The sequence below is a fragment of the Microcaecilia unicolor genome, chromosome 4 (assembly GCF_901765095.1).
Source record: "Microcaecilia unicolor chromosome 4, aMicUni1.1, whole genome shotgun sequence".
Classification (NCBI taxonomy): Eukaryota; Metazoa; Chordata; class Amphibia; order Gymnophiona; family Siphonopidae; genus Microcaecilia; species Microcaecilia unicolor.
In genome coordinates this window covers 340,770,038-340,796,433 of record NC_044034.1, presented here as the reverse complement: position 1 = coordinate 340,796,433, position 26,396 = coordinate 340,770,038, and the positions used below count along the sequence as shown (strand labels likewise).

General features: G+C 44.9%; 1 protein-coding gene across 1 annotated transcript in view; it reads right to left on the bottom strand.

Moving 5' to 3' along the window:
* HUNK (hormonally up-regulated Neu-associated kinase) overlaps positions 1 to 26,396 on the bottom strand; it is a 99,710-nt gene that overhangs the window by 35,945 nt on the left and 37,369 nt on the right. Inside the window, exons 3-6 of the mRNA XM_030202150.1 lie at positions 20,443 to 20,735; positions 11,107 to 11,162; positions 6,942 to 7,077; positions 4,102 to 4,229 (exon numbers count right to left, since the gene is read on the bottom strand). Coding sequence (XP_030058010.1) covers positions 4,102 to 4,229; positions 6,942 to 7,077; positions 11,107 to 11,162; positions 20,443 to 20,735 — 613 coding nt within the window. The remainder of the gene's footprint in view (positions 1 to 4,101; positions 4,230 to 6,941; positions 7,078 to 11,106; positions 11,163 to 20,442; positions 20,736 to 26,396) is intronic.

Here is a 26,396-nt window from a genome sequence, read left to right as displayed (position 1 = left end):
CGTCTAACTCCTTTTTAAACTCTGCTAAGCTAACTGCCTTCACCACGTTCTCCGGCAACGAATTCCGGAGTTTAATTATGCATTGGGTGAAGAAAAATTTTCTCCGATTTGTTTTAAATTTACTACACTGTAGTTTCATCACATGCCCCCTAGTCCTAGTATTTTTGGAAAGCGTGAACAGACGCTTCACATCCACCTGTTCCACTCCACTCAATATTTTATATACCTCTATCAAGTCTCTACATTTAGTATAAATGTATGTTTAGTCTTTATAAAATTTCCCCCCCCCCCCCCGTATGTCTATGGGAAATCATTTTCAATAAATCTTTTATTTTAAAGTCATTTTTGCGCATAAATGGCTTCTTATTAAATTCCAATTGGCGTAAAAGTATATACCATGACGTAGGCATGTATGAGGTGCAGTATCAGAGTTCACAAGTGCATGTGTAGATTATAAAATACGATAATCTGCTCTAGAGCAGGTGCCTGCAAGATTGCGTTACTATTTTATAAAAACCTTTAGGTGTCTTAAGTGCCCATCTTATTCCAGGCACCCTGTTATAAAATTACTCTCAAAATGGAAGGGGTCCTTCAATCAATAAAGCTTCAATACAGCTGTACAAAATCTCAGCCATTTAGTGCATTCAAGAGGAAAACGATTTAAGTCCTGTTCCTTAATAAATGACAAGAAATGACTTTTTTTTCTCTTGTTAGAACAGCATGAGGAGTAATCTGTATGGAGCAGCAGTTATAACCCTAAACAGAGGCATGTGGAGTAACCATAAACACCTTACTTGGCAGCCTAGATGGGCCACTTTAGTCTTTGACTGCCATTAGATACTATATTTGGAAAGATGGCAGCATGTCCAGCTTCTGCTCATTTCATGTTAGACTCAGACTTTGGTCAAAACACTAATTAAATCCAGCATCACTGGAAGGGACTGAGGTAGGATTCAGCCTTTAATTCACAAAAGGAATGCTTATTACAATATTTCTGTCTAGGTCCCACAAACAGGGTCACTGAGAGACTGGGCCGGGCCCAGGGCAAGGCCGCCCCCAGGGCCCCGCCCACACCACCACCCCCCAAGGCCGCCGCGCCTCAGTCCACAGTCTCCACCCACCCACCCCCAGCCTAGTCGACAGCCCCCCTCCGTCCGCCACCGGGCCCCCTGCATTCAAATCACAGCACCTCACCTCCGTGTGAAAAGGCAGTGGTAGACTGCCTCCCTTCGGGCCTTCCCTCCCTGTGTCCCGCCCTCGCGGAAACAGGAAGTTATATCAGATGAGGGCGGGACACAGGGAGGGAAGGCCCGAAGGGAGGCGATCTGCCGCTGCGCTTTTACACGGAGGTGAGGTGCTGTGATTTGAATGCAGGAGGCCCGGTGGCGGACAAAAGGGGGCTGTCGACGGAGCCAAGGGCGGGCAGGTGAGACCGGGGACTATGGCGCTGGGCCCCCCTTGGAGGCCCGGGCCCGGGGAATTTTGTCCCCCTTGCCCCCCTTCTCCATGGCCCTGCCCACAAATAGTGTTGTTAAAATAGTGAGCAAAGTCCAAACTTTAATACTGTTTGGTTTTATTTGTGGGGGGGGGGGGGGGAGGGGGTTGCAGATGTTCTGTGACTGTATTCTTTCAACACTTATCTTCTTGCTTTGTTATGTGGCATCAGTTTGTTATAATCATTGAAATGTCAATAAAAGGAATCTTTAATAATAATTTTTTTTTTGTTTAGTGCATTCCTTTGATCAGGGAGGCCAAAGAGTTTCGATGGATTAGATGAGTGGTAGAAACTTCCTAGTTGCCCCGTGGAAATTTTGGACAACGGTGATAATGGGTGAAAAGAGTATGAAAAGGACTACCTGCTAATAAAGGAGAATATCAGGGGCTTATAAATTCTGAGTGACTTCTAAGGGTGAAACTATTTTTGCTTAGAAAACAGATGACTGAGGGCTGAGGGGGTCTTTTACAAAGCAGAGGTAAGCCCAACGTGGGCTTGTTGCTTGCTAATCCGGAATTACCGCTGGGCTACCGCAGCAGCCCAGCGGTAGTTCCCAACCCCAGTGTGTGCCAAATATTTTTATTTTTCTAGCTCCGGTGTTTACTTGGTGGAAATCAGGAGGCGCTACACATTGCCCATTTACCACCAGGTTAGTTCAGGAGCCCTTACTGCCACCTCAACGGGTGGTGGTACGTGCTCCCTCTTCCAAATGGCTGTGCAGCAAGTGGTTCACTTGCCTAACGGCCATTTCTCTAAAAAAAGACAGTCTTTTACCCACTGTGGTAAAAGGGGACCTCAGCGCCCATCAAAAACACACGCTGACACCAGTGCAGGCCCTCTTTTACCACAGCTTGGTTAAAGGACCTCTGAGTTAATTACACTGTGAACAGGGATTTTTTTTGCAGAGGACTTATTTCAATCCACAGTGGCGTAGCTACAGGTGGGCCTGGGTGGGCCGGGGCCCACCCACTTAGGGCACAGGCCCACCCAACAGTAGCACACGTTTAGTGGTAGCTGGTGGGATCCCAAGCTCGGCCAGCTGAAGACTTCCTCCTGATGGTAACGAAAATGCTTCTCTCCATGATACCAGTATGTTCAGTTTTCAGAGCATGCCTGCTGCATACTGCCAAGGTGGAAAGAAGCGTTTTCCCACCAGCTGAGATATTTTTTGGGTGGTGGTTGGGGGGAGAGAATAATTGGTGCCCACCCAGTTCTTCCTTAGGCCCACCCAAAATCTGTTGTCTGGCTACGCCCCTGACAGGAACAAATATAAAACAATCTGGCATCTCATCAAGCTAAAGGGAGCTCTGCGTCACCTTCAGAATGAGCCGTTCTCTACACAAAGTGGTGAACTGGTCCCATGTTTAGCCTGGATATGGGTCATGTCTGAGCAGCTGTCAAAAGAACATTTTTCAAGTTTCAGGAGGAAAACAGCGAATCCACCTGAGCTGATTGCCCGTATTTTCTTTTGATTTACAGCCCATAGTACAGTCAAACTATACTTAAGGTCTGGAAGGAATTCCCTCCCTGCCATCTGTCTACAGGTGCACAATATTTACTAAAAGACATTGCCATGGCTATATTAGCCCTAAATAGTGGAATGATATTCCAATGGACCTAAAAAAGATTTACAGCCCAGTTTACTAAGCGCACTAGCGTTTTTAGCGTGCACTAAAATTAGCGCATGCTAAATCCTAAGGTCACACATAAGTTCCTATGGGCGACTTACTATTTAGCACATACTAATTATTAGCGTGTGCTAAAAACGCTAACGTGCCCTTAGCGCTGCTTAGTAAACAGGGCCCTTGAACTTTTAATTCTTTTAAGAAACAAATGAGGCTTGTTTTTTTTACTACTAATCATTTCTATAGTGCTACTAGATGTACGCAGCGCTGTACAGATAATATGTTTTTTCATACATATGCTCATTCGTAAATGAATGATTTATTTTAAGTAATAATGCTTCGTTGTTAGGTTCCATTGGTTTTTTATGTACTTTATATTAATCATCGGTTATTTTATGTATTTTATATTAATCATTGGTTAGATCTGTTTACACTTATGTAATGTATTTTCTTAGTACTTTTTATGTGCATTTTATTAATTTTGATATTTTGTACATCTGTTTGTTCGACTTTATTTACATTGTAACTCACCATGAGCTGTTTGGTGAGGCATGTCCTCAAATAAAGGGGCCCTTTTACTAAGCTGCACTAAAAGATGGCCTTGCGCTGTGACTAGCACATGAGTTTCCCCATATGCTGAGGCCACTTTTAGTGCGGCTCTCAAATGACCACGTGCTAATTTCCCAATTAGCCCATGGCCATTAGCAAGGGAGCCCTTACTGACGCCTATATACTAGGCAGTAAGGGCTCCCATGCTAACCATGTGCTAATCAGTCGGGACATGGCAACGTAGCTATGGTAACTGATTAGCGCTGGGCATGCTTACTCTACACCACTCAATCACATGCACTGGAAGTGTGCATAGATGCCAAAAGTACCGCAGGACACTTGAGCGTGCCATGTGGTAGTGAATTTTCCCGCACAGCAAGCACACATTAGTGGTTACTGTCACTTAGTAAAAGTAAAGTAAAAAAAAGTTACCTGGGGAAAGGTGGCTGGGAAGAGGGTTCATTTCTTTGTCCACCATCTTTTGGTACAAAGCTCTGAGGCTGAATGGCTCCACGGTAAAGGGCAGTGTTCCAGTCAGCATTGCATACATATTCACACCTCTGCACATTGCAAAGCAAAAAAGTCAAGTCCCAGCAGGACTTAGGAAAGGGAGAAGCAAAACACATTTCACATTCTGGAATGGCTAAACTGCTCCCCCCCTTCCCTTTCACTGAGGGATGCTGAGAAATTTTGGATATCCTGAAAACCCGATTGGCTTGGATGTGCCCTGAAGACTAGGTTGAGAAGCACTGCCCTACTGGAATATAGCAATGAATAAACATGGGAGAGATCTGCATACCAAGGAGGCAGTGTATGCAAATCTATCTCATGGTTATTCATTGTGGATATCCTGAAAACCCAGCTGGCTGGGTGTGCCCGGAGGACTGAGTTGAGAAGCACTGCACTGGGGTTCGGAAAGAAACAGACAATTTGGACTTTTTTCCCCCGATTTTAAATAAAATCCTCAACTTTCAGTGAGGGATACAAAAGTAGATACCGTATTTTTCGGACTATAAGACGCACTTTTTCCCCCCCCAAATTTGGGAGGAAAATGGGGGGTGCGTCTTATAGTCTGAAGGTAGATTTGGCTGGCTGGCAGGCCGCCCGCCCTCCGAGTTCGGGATCGCCATCAGGGTTACCTCCTCCCCCCCCCCGGCCCTGTCACCACTTCTCCCTACTCACGCGATCTTCCCTGGTGGTCTAGTGATGTCGGGGCAGGAAAGACCCTCCTCTTTCCTGCCCAGCGCGCTGCTCTCCATCCTCCTGTATGCAGCCTGACGGTCTCGGCGAGATTCAAAATGGCTGCCGAGACTTCAATTCTCAGCGGCCATTTTGAATCTCACCGAGACTGTCAGGCAGCAATGCATACAGGAGGATGGAGAGCAGCGCGCTGGGCAGGAAAGAGGGGGCTCTTTCCTGCCCCGAAGTCACTAGACCACCAGGGAAGATCGCGTGAGTAGGGAGAAGTGGTGACAGGGCCGGGGGGTGGGGGAGGAGGTAACCCTGACGGCGAATCGGCGATCCCGAACTCGGAGGGAGGGATTCGGACAAGACGCACCGGAGCACCTAGGTTTTAGAGGAGGGAAAAAGGAAAAAAAAATTTTCCTATTTCCCTCCTCTAAAACCTAGGTGTGTCTTATGGTCCGGTGCGTCTTATAGTCCGAAAAATACGGTATATCCTGCAAGGTGATTGCAGTGGTAGGCTTGACTTTTTTTTTTTTTCATAAACTTTTATTGATGACAAATTCAGAAAAAAAGAAGACTTTACAGTGGTTCATAAAACAGAGCAATCTCAAGTCTATATAAAGACAAATAGTTTTACATATGCCATCAAACATTTTCATTTTCTCTCATTTCCCTCCCCCCTCCCTCCCCCTACGTCTCTTCTCCCTCTTTGGCCCTACCCATCTCTTCCCCCCCCCTAACTTCCCCCCACCCAACCTCCCCCCCTTCTTCACCAGGTGGTTCTGCATTATCATTAATTAGCCATTCAAAAACCCTACTGCGGGCTAGCAGGGTTAGAGTGTCCAAAAATGGCAACCAACATTGTAGGAACTTATCTCCCTTCGGAGAGGCTAGGTCTGGCATGTCCTTCCTTTCTAGTGCACTAAGCGATATCATGTAGGCTCGCCAGAGTTGTATCGCTTAGTTTATGTATTGTCTTTTTTCCCATCAGTAGGCTCGACTTTCTAATAGAACATTTGAGATGTACAATTCTATCCTTCCAGACTGTGTCTTATTTCCTTTTCACTAAGAAAATCCTGAGATCTATGGGCTCCTTTTACAAAGCTGTGCTAGCAATTCCCATGCGGCAAATGAGGAGAAGTCCATAGGAACTGAATGAGCTTCCTCTCAATTGCAGCACCGAGAATTGGTAGCGTGACTTTGTATGTGCTGGATAAGGTTGTGTTTGGAGTAAGGATTTTGCATAGAGGTTTTGTCAGGAGGGACTAAAGCTGAGGTTGCCACCCCTGCTTCCCCACATATATGTAATGACCAGGATTCTTTTAGTGGGGAATCCAAAGGCCAAATATTATTATTTTTGGAGCAGAGGAGTAAACTAATGGTTAGAACGAACTTGATTTGCATATAATGGAGGCAGCGTATGCAAATCAAACTTATGCATTTTCATTGTGGATATCCTAAAAACCTCTACTGTGTACTCTAGGACTGTACTTGGGAAACACTGCTTTAAAGAATATTAGCTTGGCGTGCTTCTTGCGCCTAACTTTGGGTGCAAGCATTTATGCCCATCAAAGGCTGGTGTAAATGCTACTACTACTACTACTTAACATTTCTAGAGCGCTACTAGGGTTAAGCAGCGCTGTACAGATTAACATAAATTGACATAAAGGACAGTCCCTGCTCAAAGGAGCTTACAGTCTGGCGAGCAACTGATGGCAGTTAGGTGTGTAGTACCTAAATCCTGGGAACTACCCTGACCCACCCTTGCCCCTCCCATGGCCATGCCCCTTTGGAGTTGCACACTAAGAAATGTAGGTGCCTATGTTATGGACTAGGCCTTAGGACAGATCTGCACATAACTCCTAATTACTGCCAATTAAATGCACGTTAACTCCAATAATTGATTGTTAATGCTTAATCGATTAATTTATGCAGAGATCTGGGATCCGCACCCAAATCTGGGCAACCTATACAGAATCCGGGGGATTATGCTCTGCCTATGTGTTTACTGGTATTTGTAAACTGCCGTGATGTATTGTGAACAGCTGTATAATAAATGTTCAAATAAATAAATATGTCAAACTTACATAGACCAGACATCCACTTTAGCACCATATTTCTTCCTAGCAAGCAGCTCAGGGGCTGCATAAGCCGGGCTTCCACACTGGGTGCTGAAAGGGTCGGTATAACCCAAAAGGCCAGCGCAGTTACTTAATCCAAAATCTGGAAAGAAAATACAAATCATATTGCAGTTTTAATATTAGCACTGCTGAAAATCCCCACAAAATTAATAGAATAGTTTTACAGACACTGGGGCAGAGGAGCTAAAGGGATTTCTGTTTTAGCCTGGATTCATCAGTGTATTTTTCCTTATACACACAAAATAGGAGACAGCCTTCATGAATCAGGCCCTTATGCTTATTATACAAGCAGACTTTTGTAGTGATGTTTTCTTACCATCTGCTTAGTATTACAGGTGGAAAGATTTTCCATAATGTTCTTTTAAGGTCACTTTACAGCCAATGATGTTGGATTCATACTCTGGTTACAGCAAAGCTTTGCCATTTCTTTTCCTAAGCTCATTCTACACTTGATCCAGTGGTACAGCTATAAGTGGGCCTGGATAGGCACAGGCCCACCCAGCGGTGCTGCCACTGCCCTCCCTCTTCTACTCCTCCTCTGGCAGCCCTGCATCTGACCTCTCTCTGAACCCCACCCGGTGTACCTCAGAAGTGTCCCTGGTGGCCGCAGTGATTCATATTCACTGCCTGCACCAGCCCCCACAGCAAGGAGATTTTATAACAGAAGACAGCATGAGCCTATCTGGCCAATTTTGTGGGCTGAAGCAGAGCTCGTCACCCTATCAATTTCATTGTTTTGGGTGTACCAAGATGGTGGTGGCTGCATTGGGGAGAATTAAAAACTTGGGTGGAGTGGGTGGAAACCGGCTTCAGCCTTGTGACATCAAGCCCTTCTCCTGTTATCAAATCTCCTTGCCCCACAGGCTTCTCTCTGCTGCGTCCTGCCAGTGAGGAAACAGGAAGTGATATCAGTGAAAGTAGGACACGCCAGAGGGAAGCCTGTAGGGGCTGGCGCTGGCAGCAACGATGAATCATGTGGCCGCTGGGATGGATCTAAGGTACACTGGGGAGGGCCTGGGGGGATGGGAAGGACAGAGGAAATAATGAGTTAAGGGAGCGGGGTTGGAAGGGCCCATTCAAAATAGTAGGTCTGGCTATGCCGCTGACTTGTTCAAGGTGTTTCTTCCTACTTAAGGCCTCAGAAATCACAAAGATTTTTTTTACCCACACTGTGAATCATGGATTGGGATAACTATCTTTAAGCGATGAAATCAATCACTGGTCAAAAAACCTCCTTCCTACCACTAATAAAAATTACTTATCAGCAGGTTATCATTTTAACCAAACATCAATTTTTATCACTTTATCAAATCTTCTATCAATTCTTGTAGTGAAATAAAGCAGCTATTTATACATCAATTCCCATAGTGACAGCTGGATCCCATTTTCATGGGAGGAGTGGCCTAGTGGTTAGGGTGGTGGACTCTGGTCCTGGGGAACTGAGGAAGTGAGTTCAATTCCCACTTCAGGCACAGGCAGCTCCTTGTGACTCTGGGCAAGTCACTTAACCCTCCATTGCCCCATGTAAGCCGCATTGAGCCTGCCATGAGTGGGAAAGTGCTAGGTACAAATGTAAAAAAAAACAAAAAAAAAAAACAGGCACCCGTTTCACAAAGGCTTCATCAGGGGGTCAAGACCAGGACTCACTATCAAGTGTCTGCATAAGTGCATGATGCCTTCCCTACTAGTGGAAGGAAGGAGGTTTTTTGATCAGTGATTGATTCATCGCTTATAGTTATCCCAACCCGTGATTCAGAGTGTGGGTAAAAACTCTGCGATTACTGAGGTCTTTTTCCTCCTGCTTTAAAATAATTGATTTTCATATAGAACATTTTTTGTGTGAATCCTTTTTAATCCACTTTTGGTTACTCCTTATAAAAGGCACCTTGTTATAAAAGTACTCTGAGGATCATTTTATAACAGGCTGCCTAGGTTCGGAGGTGGAGAAGTCACAAGTCCTGCAGAAATTGCACCTACACTGAAGCTGCAGACATAATGTCCTTTTATGTGCCTACAAAAGCATTTTACATGCGATCATGGTTTACAAAAATACCTCCTTCATATACAAAGATTTATGTCTCAGAACAGCTGGATCCTGCTCCCAGACAATAACCCCCGGAGTCTATATAGATAGTGCACATTTGCGTGCGGATCCCAGATCCGTGCGCAAATTAATCAGTTTACCAAACTGCGGCAAAAGGGGGCCTGCGCTGGCATCGGTGCATGTTTTTCACGCACACCGATGCCCCCTTTTACCGCAGCAGGTAAAAGGGAAGTCTCTCTTTCCTGCAGGAAATGGCTGTGTGGCCATTGAGGTGGCGGTAGGAGCTACCGGGCTAACCCAGTGGTAACCGGGTAGCACGTGGCACTGCCCAATTACCTCCGGGTATACTCCTGCGCTACAAAACATAAATTGTATCAGAAGGGGTAGGATTGTTCAGAAAGAGAGCCCCATTGCAGGCAGCCTATGAGTGCTGCTTTGGGAAAGACTGGAGGTGATTGTAAGGCATGGGGGGAGCTTTGTGGGGCTGGAAGGGGAGAGATGCCGCAGGAGGGAGAAGGGGGGACTGATGGGGTGTGTGTATTTATTTGTTTAGATTTTGCTCACACCTTTTTCAGTAGTAGCTCAAGGTGAGTTACATTCAGGTACTCGGGATATTTCTCTGTCCCAGGAGGGCTCACAATCTAAGTTTGTACCTGAGGCAATGGAGGGTTAAGTGACTTGCCCAAGATCAGAAGGAGCAGCAGTGGGATTTGAACCAGCCACCTCTGGATTGCAAGACCTGTGCTCTAACCACTAGGCCACTCCACTCCACCCCACCCCTGCAACACAGACTCCTTGAATGGCTATGCCACTGTTTCAGTAGGCATAAGTGCTCATGCCCAAAGTTTGGTGTGGGGTCCTCGCTAAGCTAGTATTCAACGTATCTCAAAAAAGATATAGTGGAATTAGAAAATGTTCAAAGAAGAGCAACCAAAATGATGACGGAAATGGAACTCCTCCCGTATGAGGCAAGGCTAAAGAAGTTAGGGATCTTCAGCTTGGAAAAGAGACGGCTGAGGGGGGATATGATTGAGGTCTATAAAATTCTGAGTGGTGTAAGACGGGTGAAAGGGAATTGATTTTTCACTCTTTCAAAAAGTACAAAGACCAGGGGGATACTAATGAAATTCATGGAAATACGTTTAAAACAAACAGGAGGAAATATTTTTTCACTCAAAGAATAGTTAAGCTCTGGAACGCATTGCCGGAGGATGTGGTAACAGCAGTTAGTGTATCTGGGTTTTAAAAAAAGGTTTGGACAAGTTCCTGGTGGTAAAAAAGTCCATAGTCTTTTTGAGATGGGCATGGAGGAAGCCAGAAGCCACTGCTTGCCCCAGGATTGGTAGCATGGAATGTTGCTACTATTTGGGTTTCTGTTTGCTACTTTTTTTTTTTTTTATTTGTACCCCGCACTTTTTCCCACTCATGGCAGGCTCAATGCGGCAGGCAATGGAGGGTTAAGTGACTTGCCCACAGTCACAAGGAGCTGCCTGGGCCGGGAATCGAACTCAGTGTGACCTAGATTGGCCACTGTTGGAAGCAGGATACTGGACTACATGGACCATTGGTCTGACCCAGTATGGCTATTCTTATGTTCTTAAAGGATTCGCTCCACAGAATGTCCTTTGCGGAATACTAGCTTAGCGCAGATCTTCCTGTTGCCTATCTTTTGGGCACCATTTTTACTGAATTCTCCCCCCCCCCCAAAGTCATAAAGACGCCATTACGAAGTATCTATCTATCCCTAATCTCCCTATTATGATGGTGCCACAAGCTGTAAGGTTTTCTGGGACTTTTGTTTTCCTTTCCTGATCATTGGCCCAGACTGGTTTCAATGTTTTGCCTGCACTGAGAGCCAGACTGCTGTACAATCTCACATGCTGGCATCTGTTAAATTGCTCCATGTGCTGCTGGAGAGGCGTGAATTCTTTCACGTTTCCTTTTTGTAACTCTGCCCACTTTGGTTATCAAGATTCACAGAAGGGCACAGCAAAAATGTTGCAAGAAAACCAGCAGGGAAAGAGTGCCTTAAGGTGATTACTATGCCGAACATGGAATGTTACATACCAATGAGCTTGATGTTGTCATTGCTGTCAAGCAAAAGGTTTTCTATCTTCAGGTCTCTGTGAGAAACACAAGCAACAGTAAGGAATGAGAAGCACCTGATCAGACTGTTAAAAGGCAGGTATCTGGCTCATTGCTAGGCAGCGTGCAACAAAATGCAAAGAACTCCAGAAGTTTCTCAATGAAATTATACTATTCTATACAAAAGTTACATTTTCTCTATCCAAATGGAGAAACTTTTTTTCTTCATTTTTTTTTTATTTATGCAAATTTTTTCACAAATCTAGCAACATATACAGGAATTTCACAGGAGGTGTGTCTCCCCCTCACGCCACACCCCTGCACATCTCCTCCATCTGTACTTTAAATTGCCTCCACTCCAGTGTTACCCGGGCAGCAGGAGCAGCGGCATTCATCGGCTGCCCGTGCCTGCACCGGGACTTTCTCTCATTCTGAACCATCCCGTCCCACAGAAAACAGGAAGTTGAGTCAGAAGGGGCGGGATGGTTCAGAGTGAGAGAAAGACCTGGTGCAGGTGCAGGCAGCCTATGAGTGCTGCTTAAGCTGCCTGGGCGAAGACCAGAACAGAGGAGGTGATTTGAAAGAGTGGGGCGTGTGTGGGGGGAGGAATTGTAGAGCTTTGCAGGAAAGGGAAGTGAGATTGTCAGACAGTGGCAGGAGGGCAGGAGAGAGATGTAGATAACCAATGCACCTTGAATAGATAGGTCACTGCAAAATTCCGACCCAAGGAGCCATAGATACTAGGGATGGGCTGCCAGAAGATTTTTGTTTCATTGTTTACCTTTTTTGTTTTGAAATGAATGCCATTGTTGGTGCTCATTTTTTGCATACAGGACTGGATTCAGGAAAGGCACCCAAATTTGAGTGCTGGAAAAAAAAAATTGGCGCAGAGCACTATGTTATAAAGAGCACTCAGAGTTGATCCCTCTTTATAGAGTAGCGCTTAGAGCCCAATTCCACTTGCCAAATTTGTGTGGCGGTATTTATGCCAGCTGAAAACTACTGTAAATGTTGGCGTTCAACTCTTGGCATTTGGGCGTGGGAATGGCAGAATTTTATATCTCTGCACACAGACCTTTAAAATGCCCCCTTGGTCATGCACTCGCAAAATCTAATTACTGCCAATTAACTGCAATAATTTATTTATTTATAATTGATTGCCGACATCAAATGTACAGCGCTGTGTACATCTAGTAGCGCTATAGAAATGATAAGTAGTAGTAAGCAGTAGTAGTAATTTATTGTGAGTTAATGGCTTGTTAGCTAAATAATTTGCGCATACAACTTCAATCTGCATGCAAATTTGGGAGCCATATATAGAATCTGGGGGACAGTGCACATTTTTCTTAAAGAGTGTGCTCTATATACACATGCATGAACCATTACACATGTGTGCACCATTGTGAAAGAGTGTGTACTATCCCCCCGATTCTATAAAAGTAGCCGAAAATTGCACACACGCCCAATTTGCATACGCAATTCAACTGAATGAGCCAATTAGTGCCAGTAATTGGAATTTTAACAAGCAATTATTGGCATTAATTGAAATTCATTAAGATGTATGCATGTAAATTCAGACGTGTGATCCACACCTAAATTCTACATGCATCCTGAAAAGGGAGCACAGAAATTAAAGGGTCATGGGCAGTTTGGGGCAGATCAAAGGCACGGTTTTTGGTTATGCGTGCAATTACAGATTAAGGGATTTCCAAGCATAAATTTAGGTGGGGCATTTGCACCAAGTTTTGGCTGGTGCAAATGGACACGCCTAAATTTATGCACGACCCCCCGGGTCTCAAGCAGTACTTAAGCAGTATTCTATAAACTGTGCCTAACACCACTACTTATAGAATAGCACTTAAGTGTGTGTGGGGGGGGGGTGTTCTAGGTGCTGTTTATAGAATTTACCCCATGTGCATATAGAGGAAAATACTATAAAGGTCGCTAAAAGTTAAGACATGCAAAGATAGTATTCTAGAACAACGTCTGGGAGCCCAGATTCCATCACAGAATAAAGCATTCGCACTCCAATATTTAGGCGCCATCAATTACGCCATGTAAAAGGGAGGAGGTGTACATGTTTGAGCCCAAATGTTGGCAACGTACAGTATTTTGCAAGTTTTGCACGTAACTCTGCAACCCACCCATGTGCACGATCTCTTGCAGATAAGCTCTAAAACACTTCCTTATAGAATAGTTACTACTACTACTATTTACTACTATTTAACATTTCTAAAGCGCTACCAGGGTTATGCAGCGCTGTACAATTTAACAAAGGAGGACATGTGTAACTGCCATTACAGTGGCGTAGCAGGGGGGCTGCCACCCGGGGCGGGGCGTTTCGCCGTTGCACCCCCCCCCCGGGTGCAGCACGATGACACCCCCCTGACCAGCTCACGCACCCTACCTTTAAAAAGAATATTGGAATCCGAGGCGAGGCGCAGCGCCTCGCGTCTGCCCTGCATGTAAAAGAAATGTGGACCATCGGGCCTTCCCTCGCTCTATCTGTCCCGCCCTTGCGGAAATAGGAAGTTATGTCAGCGGAGGGCGGGACAGATAGAGCGAGGGAAGGCCCGACAGTCCACATTTCTTTTACGTGCAGGGCAGGCGTGAGGCGCTACGCCTCGCCTCGGATTCCGATATTCTTTTTAAAGGTAGGGTGCGGGAGCTGGTCGGGGGGGGGTGTCGATGCGCCGAGAGGGGGAGCTGGCAGGGAGCACCCCCCCTGAGCTGACACCCGGGGCGGACCGCCCCTCCCGCCCCTCCTTGCTACGCCACTGATTTACCCCCATTTTGACATTTAACTTCTCTTTTAGCATGAAACATTTTCTTGCTAAATTGGGGGCTAACGTGGTGCTCTATACAGAATTACAGAAGGCACTTTATATGCAAATTGTGTGCACTCTTATTGGCAAATGACAGCCCATCCCTAACAAATATATCAACAAAAGGACATTCTTATGAACAGTAACAAAGTAAGGGGAAATTTTACTAAGCTGCGGGGAAAAGTGCCCTACAGTAGCGACAGGAGACATTTTTCCCGCATGCCAGGGCCCTTTTTACGGCAGTGGGTAAAATGCCCAAAATAAAAATGGCCACGTAGAAAGATAACCCTTACCGCATGTGGCCATGCGGCGAGGAGCACTTACCGCCACCCATTGAGTTGGTGGTAAGGGCTCCCGCAGTAACCCAGCAGTAACCTGCCCAATTATCACTGGGTTAGCGCCACACTACAGGAAAAAAAAGATTCTGGAGCACTGGAAATGGAGTACGCTCCAGCCGGACCTACCACTGGCGGCCACTTTGGTCCAGCTGCAGTTCTGGATTAGCAAGCAGTAATTACTGTCGCTTTGTAAAAGACCCCCTAAGTTCTCCCATATCCATAGTACAAGAGGAGTAAGAAGTAACATAGTAATATTTTGGTCAATATTCAAAATGATGTAACCAGCCAGAAACGGCCGCTGACAGATTAAATCGTTTGGTCAGGGCTATCTGATAATTTTCAGTAGCACTTAACTTGATTATTGCCACTGAAAATTAGCGGTTAGCGCCTAATTGAAAACCGGTTATTTTGAAGTTGTTCTGGGGGTGGAGTCAGCATGTGGCTGGTTGAGTGCCCAATATTCACCACTTAACCAGCCAGGGTAACCGCATAAAAACACAGTCTTATCTTTAAGCGGCAGCCCATGGCCGATTAAATTCTGACCTGCGCCGCCTAAACCGGAAGCTCAATGATGAAACTTGGACATAGTCCAGCATTGAATATCCAGAAACACCACCGATGGAAGTAAGCAAAACGCTCACCATCACCAGCAGAATATTTACCCCATGGTATAAAATGACAGCAGATAAAGACCTGCGTAGTGCATCAAGTATGTACATTCAGGAGAATTACACACTGAAATCACAAATGGAGAAAAAAGGGGGCACGCAGTTATGCTACAAAGTAGTAAATTTAAAACAAATCGGAGAAAATATTTTTTCACTCAACGAGTAATTAAACTCTGGAATGCAAATATGCAAGGGTGATTCGCATTAATAAACATAAGGCGAGAGATGGATATAGGGAGGGATGGGGGGGAAAAAGGGGGGGGATAAAATGTAGAAGTGTATGGTGACTTAAGTGATATCCTATATAATAATTCTCACCTCCAACATTCTATGAGTCTGGCTGCCTGTGTCCGTGACTTTCTTCAGAGTTGGTCTGCTAGGCTCCAAAGCCCTGGCTGAAGTCACCGTTGCCATTGTGGCCACACCCCTGGGGGCAGGGCTGACCTGGGAGGGGAGCAGGGCGCGTGACGTGGATGCAGATAACGGCGCCGCCGGGGAAGGTGATGGGAAAGAGCAGGGTGGCCGGCAGCAGCCAGGCCATGGTGATCAGGAGCAAGAGTCCCCCCCCCCCCGGCACATCAAACCCCCCCCCTCCTCGGCGCATCACCAAAGCCCCCCTCCTCTCAGTGCATCACACCCACCTCTGCTCCCACCCCTCCCTGCAGAGTTATCCCAGCGCTGCCCAATATCCCGATTACAGAGGCTAACATGGAGGGAGGGAGGTAAGGGACGACCCTGAAACACGGAGGGAGGGAGGGAGGGAGGGAGGGAGGGGATGACCCTGAAACACGGAGGGTCAACTGAGCATGAGACACTAACGGCTGGATATCAAAAACCTCCAACAGGGATTGGATTGTACACCACAGCCACTTTTACATCACTTTATCGACTGGGACCCCAGCAAGACGAACTTCACTCATGACCGCAACAATCCATCCATAAGATAAGTAGAGAGTTCATTCTAAGTTTAAAGCAACAATGTTTCCTTCTCCGTATAAAGGATAAATCGGGAGGGGACGACCCTGGAACTCAGAGGGAGGGAGGGGACGACCCTGGAACTCGGAGGGAGGGAGGGAGGAGACGACCCTGGAACTCGGAGGGAGGGAGGGGACGACCCTAGACCTCAGACGGAAGGAAGGGAGGGAACGACCCTGGAACTCGGAGGGAGGGAGGGAACGACCCTGGCACTCAAAGGGAGGAAGGGAGGGATGGGACGACCCTGGCACTCAGAGGGAGGGAGGGGACGACCCTAGCACTCAAAGAGAGGGAGGGAGGGAGGGAGGAGACAGACGACCCTGGAACTGGGAGGGAGGGAGGGAGGGGGGCCTGGCACACACTCTCATTCTCACACACACACTCTCTCTCTCACAGACACACTCACACCCAGTCTCACTCTCTCTCTGTCACACACACACACTTGCACATTCACTCTCTCTCTCTCACAGTCACTCTCACACACACTGTCTCAAACATACACACTCCGAGGAAAACCTTGCTAGCGCCTGTTTCATTTGTGTCAGAAACGGGCCTTTTTTACTAGTCATTGATAATTTGCGTTTGTCTCATTTTCTGAGCAATTTGTACAAGCTCTGTTACCACTAATAAAAAGATTTAAACATAAAAACTCTGGAATGCATTGCCAAAGAATGTAGTGAAAGCAGTTAGCTTAGCGGGTTTTTAAAAAAGGTTTGGATAGCTTCCTAAAAGTCTATAAGCCTTTAATAAGATGGACTTGGGAAAATCCACTGCTTATTTCTAGAATAAGAAACATAAAATGTATTGTACTGTTTTGGGATCTTGCCAGGTACTTCTGACCTGGATTGGCCACTATTGGAAACAGGATACTGGGCTTGATGGACCTTCGGTCTGTCCCAGTATGGCAACGCTTATGTTCTTACGTAACTGTTAAACTAACTCCGAGACATTTCAAAGAAATGAACACAAAGCTGCCATCTCTTTCCTTAGAATGCTTTCTTGAGTGTAAATGTTAGCACCAGCTGCCGGCCTATTTGCCCACGCTTTAAACTGAACACTAAGGGTAAGCATTTTCTGTGCTACGAGGGGTGTGAACTGCTGCCAAAAGCACAGATCATCTGAGGACTCTCACATTACCCTTCGAAACAGCATTTCTGAGAAAGACAAGTGAATTCCAATCAAATCCACTCATCCTCTGCCCTACCCTTCATTCTGCTCTTTATTAGGAATATATGTCCGTGAACAGATGAAGGAAGAATACAGACAGCTGGCTTTCTCTTGTCAATATTACCTTCACGTTTTTTGCCCATCTGATTGTAACTCACTCTGACAAAGTCCCAACTGTGTTCAAACTGAATCTGAACTTTGCTCAGACTTTCTGATTTCCCGTGGGATTCAGCTGCAAAGGTTAAAGTTTCTGTTCAGTTCTGGATGAGGCTTTCAAACAGACATGCCACAGATCTTGGGAAGGGGAAGACCGTGGGTCCAGTGGCTGCTATCAGATTTCCTTTCCTCCTAGTGTGGATATAGTGATGCTCCTTATTAGAGAGTGTTGCTGCTTTAAAATATCCAGTCACGTCAGTATGGTTTAGCTGCATCTATGATACCTCTGATATGGCTAAATAAAAAGAAATATCAAAGATGTAAGTAACCCCCCCCTTTTTTTAATAGGGCACAACTTCCGGGGCTATACTGTGAAAAAGATACCAGCAGTAGTGTCTGGATCACTAAATGGGGGACACTCAAGTCTCTCCGTATAAATGTTCCAAATCAAAAATGCGGTTTGTTGAACTAAAAATCAGCAAAGCAGCACAGGAAAAAAATCCAACATATAGGAGACGCAGTCTGTACCTTTACACAAGTCACATGTGTGTGTGGGGGGGGGGGGGGGGGGGGGAAGAATCTATCATTGTATGTCTATATACCATATTTTACTCTTTGGCGGAATACAAATAATGAAAAATTATTATTTGGCCAAATATAAATTTGAATAACAGCCATTGAGTTTTAACTTAAATAATAAAAGCAGCAACGTTAAATCAGAAATCAAGCGTTTATTTCAATAGGATTTAGCACAGTAGAGCACCGGATTATTCGTATTTGAATGTAAATCACTATACGGCTGAATACGAATAATGTATTTGGGGTACTATTCGGGGCCGAATGGAATTGAATACGTACATTTGGTACAGCTCTTCCAGAGGGTGCCTATGTGGCTCCTAGTCTAAAAAGGAAAGGAGGCATCTGGTGTTACTGGGCATATACAAGTATATGCAGTTCGGCGCGAGGACTTACACTAATCCCCAGAGTCTGTATATGGTGCCCTGATTTCCATGCCCACCCAAGGTGTGCATGTGGCGAAACTGGGGACTATCATGCTTTGATTTGTAATGCTGCCCTATGACACTTTTCTTCCCTTCAGTGTATTTCCCTTGATTGGCCAGCAGGTGGTGTCTGACCTCGGCATTGTAAATGTAGCAGAGGTCTGTTTTCTTTGTGGTTTACCTTCCCCAAAGAAAAGAGGAAAACCCCTGAGGAGAAAAGTAACCTATAGCAGTGGCATAGCTACAGGGGGCCTCGGGGGCCCAGCCCCCCCATTTCTGTCTCAGCCCCTCCGCTCCAACAATAGTGGCCAACCAGGCAGTTTTTTGCTTCCTCAGGCTCTCTGCTCCCTGTCCCCACTTCAGGCAGCTGAGCTTTCCCTCCCTTCCTTCAGGTCTAGCCGGCTACATCTCTCCTCTCTTTTTCCAGCAGAGCTGTGGCGCAGAAAGCGCGCAGAAGGCAGCTGCTTCCAGCTGCCCCGGTCATTTCACTGCAAGGAGGAAGCCTTTTCAACTTCCTGTGAGTGGGACGAAGAAGCGAGATGGATTGGGGCAACTGGAAGCAGCCATCTTCAGCGCTGCCTGCGTGGCTCACTGCTCAAGAAGGTTTGATTGAGAACACAAGTAAGATATCAAAAAGCTGAAGCCACGGAGGTTAATCTCTCTTTTATATTGATGCAGAAGAGACTGTTTACTTAGAAATCCATCATAAAGTTCACTCTAAGGCATTTTTTGTATACTTCTAAACACTAGTCACACTTCTATGCCTAGTGCCACTCATGTCAACTCTGCCCCCCCCCCCCCAAAAGGTCAAGTCTGGCTATGACCCTCAGTGCTAATGCTCTATGTCCAAAAGCCAAAGACCTAGCCCAGAATGTGCTAGAACTCCCCAGTCTCAGTTGGGAGTGTGGAGGGAGTAGACCTCTGCACTGAGACCCTGTTCAATTCCTGTGAGCAGTTTATTTTTCTGACCTCCCCAGGTACTACTTAGGTAGTAAAAAGTGTTCAGTTACATTTAACATTAAATCCTTGTTATTTTACCTGTTCCTGTTTGCTATTTTGAAAACTTTTACTGTTCACTGTTCTACTTTTATTTTTTTTTTATAATAATCCTATTAGCTCTGTTTTCCTGGACTAATAATCCTAACAGTTTATGTTCTCAGTCTGTGAGTGTTTTCTAGGAACTGTGGGACCCTGGGATTATGGCTCCCTAGAAACCACCAGGGAATAATTTGTGGATGGGAGACTCACCCAGAGGCAAGTGGAACCCAGTGGTGGGAGGAGGGTATGCCAGTGTAGGTGCACGTGCGCAGGTAAGCCTGGGCAGTGCTGGGTAGGACCCTCCAGGTGGCCACGGGATTAACCACAGGTGGGTGCTAGGGGTAGCGCTCAGGCGTTACATGACAGCGTGCGCAAATTAATTGAGTAAAGTCCTTAACTATCAATGGGTGCTAACAACCAATTATTGATGTTAATTGGCATTCATTAAAATTTGCACATGCATCTGGCTGCATGCTATTCTATAAAGTATATATACTATAATTCTCAATGCACTATTGCACATTCAAAAGAATGATGAAGGGGGAAAATGATCTATCAATCATATATACGCCCAACTTCTTCAGTCTTCCCAATCTTACAGTTTTAACAGTCAGCAAGATCAATGAAATTATAGTAGGATCCATCAGATACACGTACACACATCCAATATAGGAAGGGTACGTAATCCTCATCAATCCTTTCTTACAACATTTTCTTTTAGTCCACATTTTATTCTCCACATTTTTATAATTTTTATCAAGGTTTTTTTCATCAAAGTTAAAAAGATTTTTTCAATATCATAAGTACTTAGTTTTAGCTTGACTTCTCCATTCTCTCAAAACAGAGAATGAACGGTGGAGACCAGTTGTCAACCGACACGAATTCATGTTTCGCTTTTCGCTGTCTCAAGGTAGTCTCCAGAGTTTCTCATTGCAACGGCTTCTAAATAGATCCTACTATAATTTCATTGATCTTGCTGACTGTTAAAGTGTAAGTTTGGGAAGATTTTAGACGTTCGGTGATTCTATAAAGCATGGCACCAACTCTACTAGCGTGTAACTTAAAAGAAGACATAGCCATGGGCATGTCAAGGGCATTCCAAAATGTTGTGGAGAGCAGAGAGATTTTACAGATTTTAACTTGGTCTCACCTGTGAACCACCCCTGCTCGATGCAGATGCTCCACTGCTAAGACGAGTTGCTTTATATACTGACGGGCTTCGTTCTCCTCCAAACACCTCTTCTCATATATCTTGTGCATTAAGTTGCCGCCAGGGCACAATTCCATCACCAGGTAGTAGCTGTTTTCGGTTTCCAGTATATCCAGTAGCTGAGCGATATTAGGATGCCGGATCATTTGCTGGATCTGCCCCTCACGTCTTAGATTCTTGGTGACATACGTGTCCTTTTTGGCTTTCTTCTTGTCAATGACTTTTACAGCCACCTGCCAGGACAAAGAAGTGGAGAGGTCACAGTGAGAAACTTGGGCTGGCTGGTTCTAATCATGAACAAGTATTACTGGGCAACCCAGTCACTGTACTACTAACCAAAGGACTGGCACAAATGTTTCTATTGGGTATGAAAATAATCCCAAAGAATTCTTCCAGCAAAGACATAAGAGGCTGCTAATTAGAGACCTCTAAATTCATTTAAAGATGAGCAAGAGGGATAGATAAGGAGACAAGGAAAGCCCAGTATAGGGTTACCATATTTTGTCCCCCCAAAAGGACACATACCACGCCCCTTTCACACCCTGCCCCGCCCCTTTTGACGCCCTCGCTCCGCCCCCTGTCACATTTTCCCCTCCCCCCTGTCACACACCCCGTCACTCCCCCTCCCCTTACCTTACTACTGCCCTGGTGGTCTAGTGACCTCTTCGGGGCAGGAAAGAGCCCCCTCTTTCGTGCCCGGAGGGCTGCCCTGCATGCATCCTTCCTGTTCGTGATCTGGGTGCCGATTCAAAATGGCTGCCGAGAGTTGAAGTCTCGTGAGGTCACTTCAACTCTCAGCAGCCATTTTGAATCGGCGCCGAGATCACGAACAGGAAGGACGCATGCAGGGCAGCGCTCCGGGCACGAAAGAGGGGGCTCTTTCCTGCCCCGAAGGCGGAAGAGGTCACCAGACCACCAGGGCAGTAGTAAGTAAGGGGAGGGGAGGCCAGCAATCTGCTGGTTTGTCTGGATTTCTGGACAAATGGGCAGTCTGGCGGGCGGGCCATCCTATAGGACAAACGGGCAGATTGGCAAAACCCGCCCAGTTACCCGGATATGTCCTCAAAAAGAGGACATGTCTGGCTAAATCCGGACATATGGTAACCCTAGCCAAATATTAAATAAAATCCCAGTCGTGTGCTGGAAAGGAGCCTTAAGATCCTCCTGTTAAATTACCTTCTAAAAACAAAAGTAGGTCTCTGGGAGTGGAGATGATCTGGTGAGAGCAGCATATACTGGAAACAGATTTGTATATCATTTTAAAAGACAAATAAACACGGGATGTGATCACGGAAAGCAAAACTGGGGGTAAAGAAAAATTGGAATTTCCTAACATTTAATACACTGAAATGCTTTTCAAAATAAATCCAAGAATGTACTACCTGCTATGCAGATTGCCTCAAGAAGCATCTTAGATAGCTTCCGCTTTTCCTCAATGAAATTAGTATGCACCTGGTCCTTATAATGCTGACTTAAAATATAACCAATGCATTTGACATTTCCAGCCTGCCAGTGCTGTGTTATTCTCTTTGTACAGCAAAGCAGAGAGTAGGAGCATAATACACAGCACCATGCCATGAAGGGACAAGAGAGCACAGCTCTACTCAGGACTCTACCTACAATAGGATATTGTCAGCACGGCATGTGCGTATTCTAACTAGGTGACAACGTGCAGAGAGGATGATGAGGTGCTTTCACTGCCTCTATTTTAAATCCTGAAATAGTGTATGACGGGCAGCTCACTGCTGACCTAAGGAATGTATAAAGTGAAATGCCGACGATGACCAACCCCACAAGACAGCTTCTCCTTCTACTACTACTACTATTTAGCATTTCTATAGCGCTACAAGGCGCACGCAGCGCTGCACAAACATAGAAGAAAGACAGTCCCTGCTCAAAGAGCTTACAATCTAATAGACAAAAAATAAAGTAAGCAAATCAAATCAATTAATGTGTACAGGAAGGAGGAGAGGAGGTTACAAGTGGTTACGAGTCAAAAGCAATGTTAAAGAGGTGGGCTTTCAGTCTAGATTTAAAAGTGGCCAAGGATGGGGCAAGACGTAGGGGCTCAGGAAGTTTATTCCAGGCGTAGGGTGCAGCGAGACAGAAGGCGCCAATTCCATGGATTTCACATGCTTTGAAATCTGCTACTCTGGAGTACGTTTCTCCAACTGTTTAGCTGCGGGGGGGGGGGGGGGTAGTCTGTGCTTCAATACTGTGTTTTCAATCACTAGGGACAGGCAGGGTCCCTGGAGTTCTGCGGAGCTTGCCTCTCCCTCACTATTGAGAGCATGATTGTGAAACAGCACTTCCCACTTGCAGGGCTGTAGGTGGAAGACTCCTGTTCAGTTCCGAAGGAACTGTGCTAGTAAATGGGGAGGCCCAGTTATAGAATTGCCATTCAGTTTTATAAATGCCCTTTTCTATGTGCAAAACAGGCTTTACTCATGGAAAAAGCGTTATAGAATTACCCCATAATGCATATAAGCATGCATGCAAGCAGGCCAAACAATATCGTTTGGGAGTAAGTGGTTTAACTGCCCGCGTTGGTTAAAAGCACGTGCGTACTCGTCAACTGGTAGATGTTGCAGGATTTTAAAAATAAAACTAGGTCTGAATTTTCATTCTTAAAAGTATCTCAGGGAATGTACCAACACATATTTTCACCTGCTAATTTGTGCAGACACTTCCAAAATGTCAAAACCCTACCAATTCCCTCCCGCAGGATGCCTCCCCTTACAGCAGGGAAAACATGCACTTTTAAAATAGCACTATCTATGTAGTTTTATCCACAGAAGGGGTTAATTCGCAAAAGGTCTTCCAAATTTAGGTGCCAGGATGATGCAAGTTAAGTGTGAATTATACATCAGTCATTATATGCAATACAAGCACCTTGATTTTAGCTAACCATCAAATTATCCCAACTGACTCTACCGCACACCTTGTTCCAATCATATATCTCTGCTCTTGCACCCCTCAGCTATATGTTATGCTGTATTGTAGAAATTATTTAGCATCAAACCTATGTTAGTTGAATGTTCTAATGCATGCTTATTATTATTAGGCTTATCATTAATATTATTTATTTATTTATTTATTATATTTGTATCCCACACTTTCCCACTAAAAGCAGGCTCAATGCGGCTTACATAGTAATAGGTAACACAGAATTTTGTTATGTAAAGTAGGAAATTAAGTATAACATAATAGAAGGATGGATGGGTAGTAAATGGATGGGTAGGTAGGTAGAGACAGGTGATAGAGAGAGGAGGGTAAGGTGGGAGATAGATTCTGGGTCAATGCCGTTTTCTCTTCAGTATATGTAAGGTAGATGGGTTCATGAGATTAATCTGGGTCTTTTGGGTAGGCTTGTTTGAATAGATGGGGTTTTAGTGCTTTTCTGAACGGTTTGCATTTAAAAAATACAACTCATACATACAAACAAATAGGAACTCCAATCAATTAACAGAAAAGCACAGCAAGCCAAAAATGACAAAGAAGGACAAAACTAGTACGATCCACAGATTAAAAATACAGTTAAAACTAACCTTCTACACTTTCTCTACTATCATAAGTTCTGTTCAATACAGTTTATAAAGAAAAAAGTTTTCAAAAGTTTTCGAAAGTGAATATAGGACTTCTCTAATCTAATCTCTTTTGGAAGCCCATTCAAGAGAGAGGGAGACAGAAAGAAAAAAGCCGATCCCCGTGTAGATTCCCATCGAGCCTTAGCGAGTGGAGAAATGACTAACCTATTATCTGTTAATGATCTAAGTGTCCGCATAGCAGTGTAGGGAATCGTCAGATTTGATAAGTAGCTAGGGGTAAGTGAATGGAAAGCCTTATGAGTCAGAGCGAGTACTTTAAATTTGACTCTTGCTTGTATTATATCTCTGGTATTTGAATTCCAGTGCTATTAAATGTGTATATTTTTGATACTGTTACATGGTAGTTCTATTATTAGGTTTCAATTTACTGTTTTCAAGTTTACCTCGTTTACTGCATGTTTATTTCTGGTTATTTTACTATTGTTATGCTGTTAACAAAATTGTAATCTTTATGTTGAACTGTACCTGCTGTACGCTGTCTTGGGCGAATCTTCATAAAGGCAGTTAATAAATCCCAATACATAAATTTTAGGTGCTGAATGGCTGGTGTAAAATGCTCACATTTAACTGCTGTCAGTCAGGTGCATAACTGATAGCATTCTATAACCTGTGCGCATAAGTGCTGGACACGCCCTTGACCCGCCCATGCCCCTCCCAGGTCCACACCCCTTTGCAGTTACGCACAATTTGTAGAATCCTGTGCAGTGACATGCATAACTGCTAATTAGTACCAATTAACACCCATTATAGCCAATGATTGCTTGTTAACACTAATTAACATCTAATTACTAAATTGAGTTATGCGTGTGTAACTGACACTATTCCATAACTTGCATTCGCAATTTTGTGCAGTAAGGGTAACAATGTGTGCGCAAGTTTATAGAATTGGGTGGATAATGGGAGGGCATTTCTGTGGGTAAAACGCGTTTACTGGCCGATATGGCTTTGAAAATTAACCTAAAGGACTTCATCACGTGCTCCCTGGCCTTTGTTGTTGTTTTGTTTTTTTAAATAAAGTTTTTAGGAAGTCCTTTGATATTCTTCATTTTGCAGCCTGCTGTGAGTGGTTTTGCTTCTGTAGCAGTCACGCCATCTTCCTTTTTAATGGAAAACAATAACAAAAAAAAGGCACAGTTAATTTTGTTTTTTTCCCAACCAACTGTGTTTTGATGTCAAAGAACTGAGCAGTTTCACTTTGAACTGCCCACATGACAAGCGAAGAGGCAGCCCACTGTCTCTTAAATGCTCAGGTGGTTGCTATCTGCGTAGACCTATTTTTGTAGTAGCAGCACGGTAGGAAGCTTCCTCTTTCTGAAACCTAAGCCTCAGCATCCCACTCTTTCTGACATATAAAGCTTAACATGAATGCCATTAAAATTGATTCCAAAAACAGCCTTTTCTTCCTAAAGGCCACTGCTAATATTAGTCCTTTTTACCATTATAATAGAATACGATATGCTATGCTTACAGAACCCATTTCTCTAGACACCTGTCTTGCAGAGCACTGAATTCCTAGCAAACAAGGTTTTTTATTTTTAAAACTCTGCAGTGTGCTAAGAGCCAAAACTGTTTACTGTAATCTTTTACCCACAGTAGCTTTTATACTAGCAAACCATAAGCCATGAATGAAAGTAAATTGAAAGCCAGGGCACAAAGGTATTCAGAAATGAGTGGAGGGGTGGCCTAGTGGTTAGGGTAGTGGACTTTGGTCATGAGGAACTGAGTTCAATTCCCACTTCAGGCACTGGCAGCTCCTTGTGACTCTGGGCAAGTCACTTAACCCTCCATTGCCCCATATAAGCCGCATTGAGCCTGCCATGAGTGGGAAAGTGCGGGGTACAAATGTAACAAAAATAAAATAGATACTATTGGAGATTCTACATGGAATGTTGCTATTCCACTAGCAACATTCCATGTAGAAGGCTGCGCAGGCTTCTGTTTCTGTGAGTCTGACGTCCTGCACGTACGTGCAGGACGTCAGACTCACAGAAGCAGAAGCCTGCGCGGCCACATTGGTGATCTGCAAGGGCCGACTTTTACATGGAATGTTGCTAGTAGAGGAGTAGCCTAGTGGTTAGGGTGGTGGACTTTGGTCCTGAGGAACTGAGTTCAATTCCCACTTCAGGCACTGGCAGCTCCTTGTGACTCTGGGCAAGTCACTTAACTCTCCATTGCCGCATTGAGCCTGCCATGAGTGGGAAAGCGCGGGGTACAAATGTAACAATAAAAAAAAAAAAATTCTGCAGTTGGCGTTTCATTTAAAACACTGGCCATAGTATTTGCTGT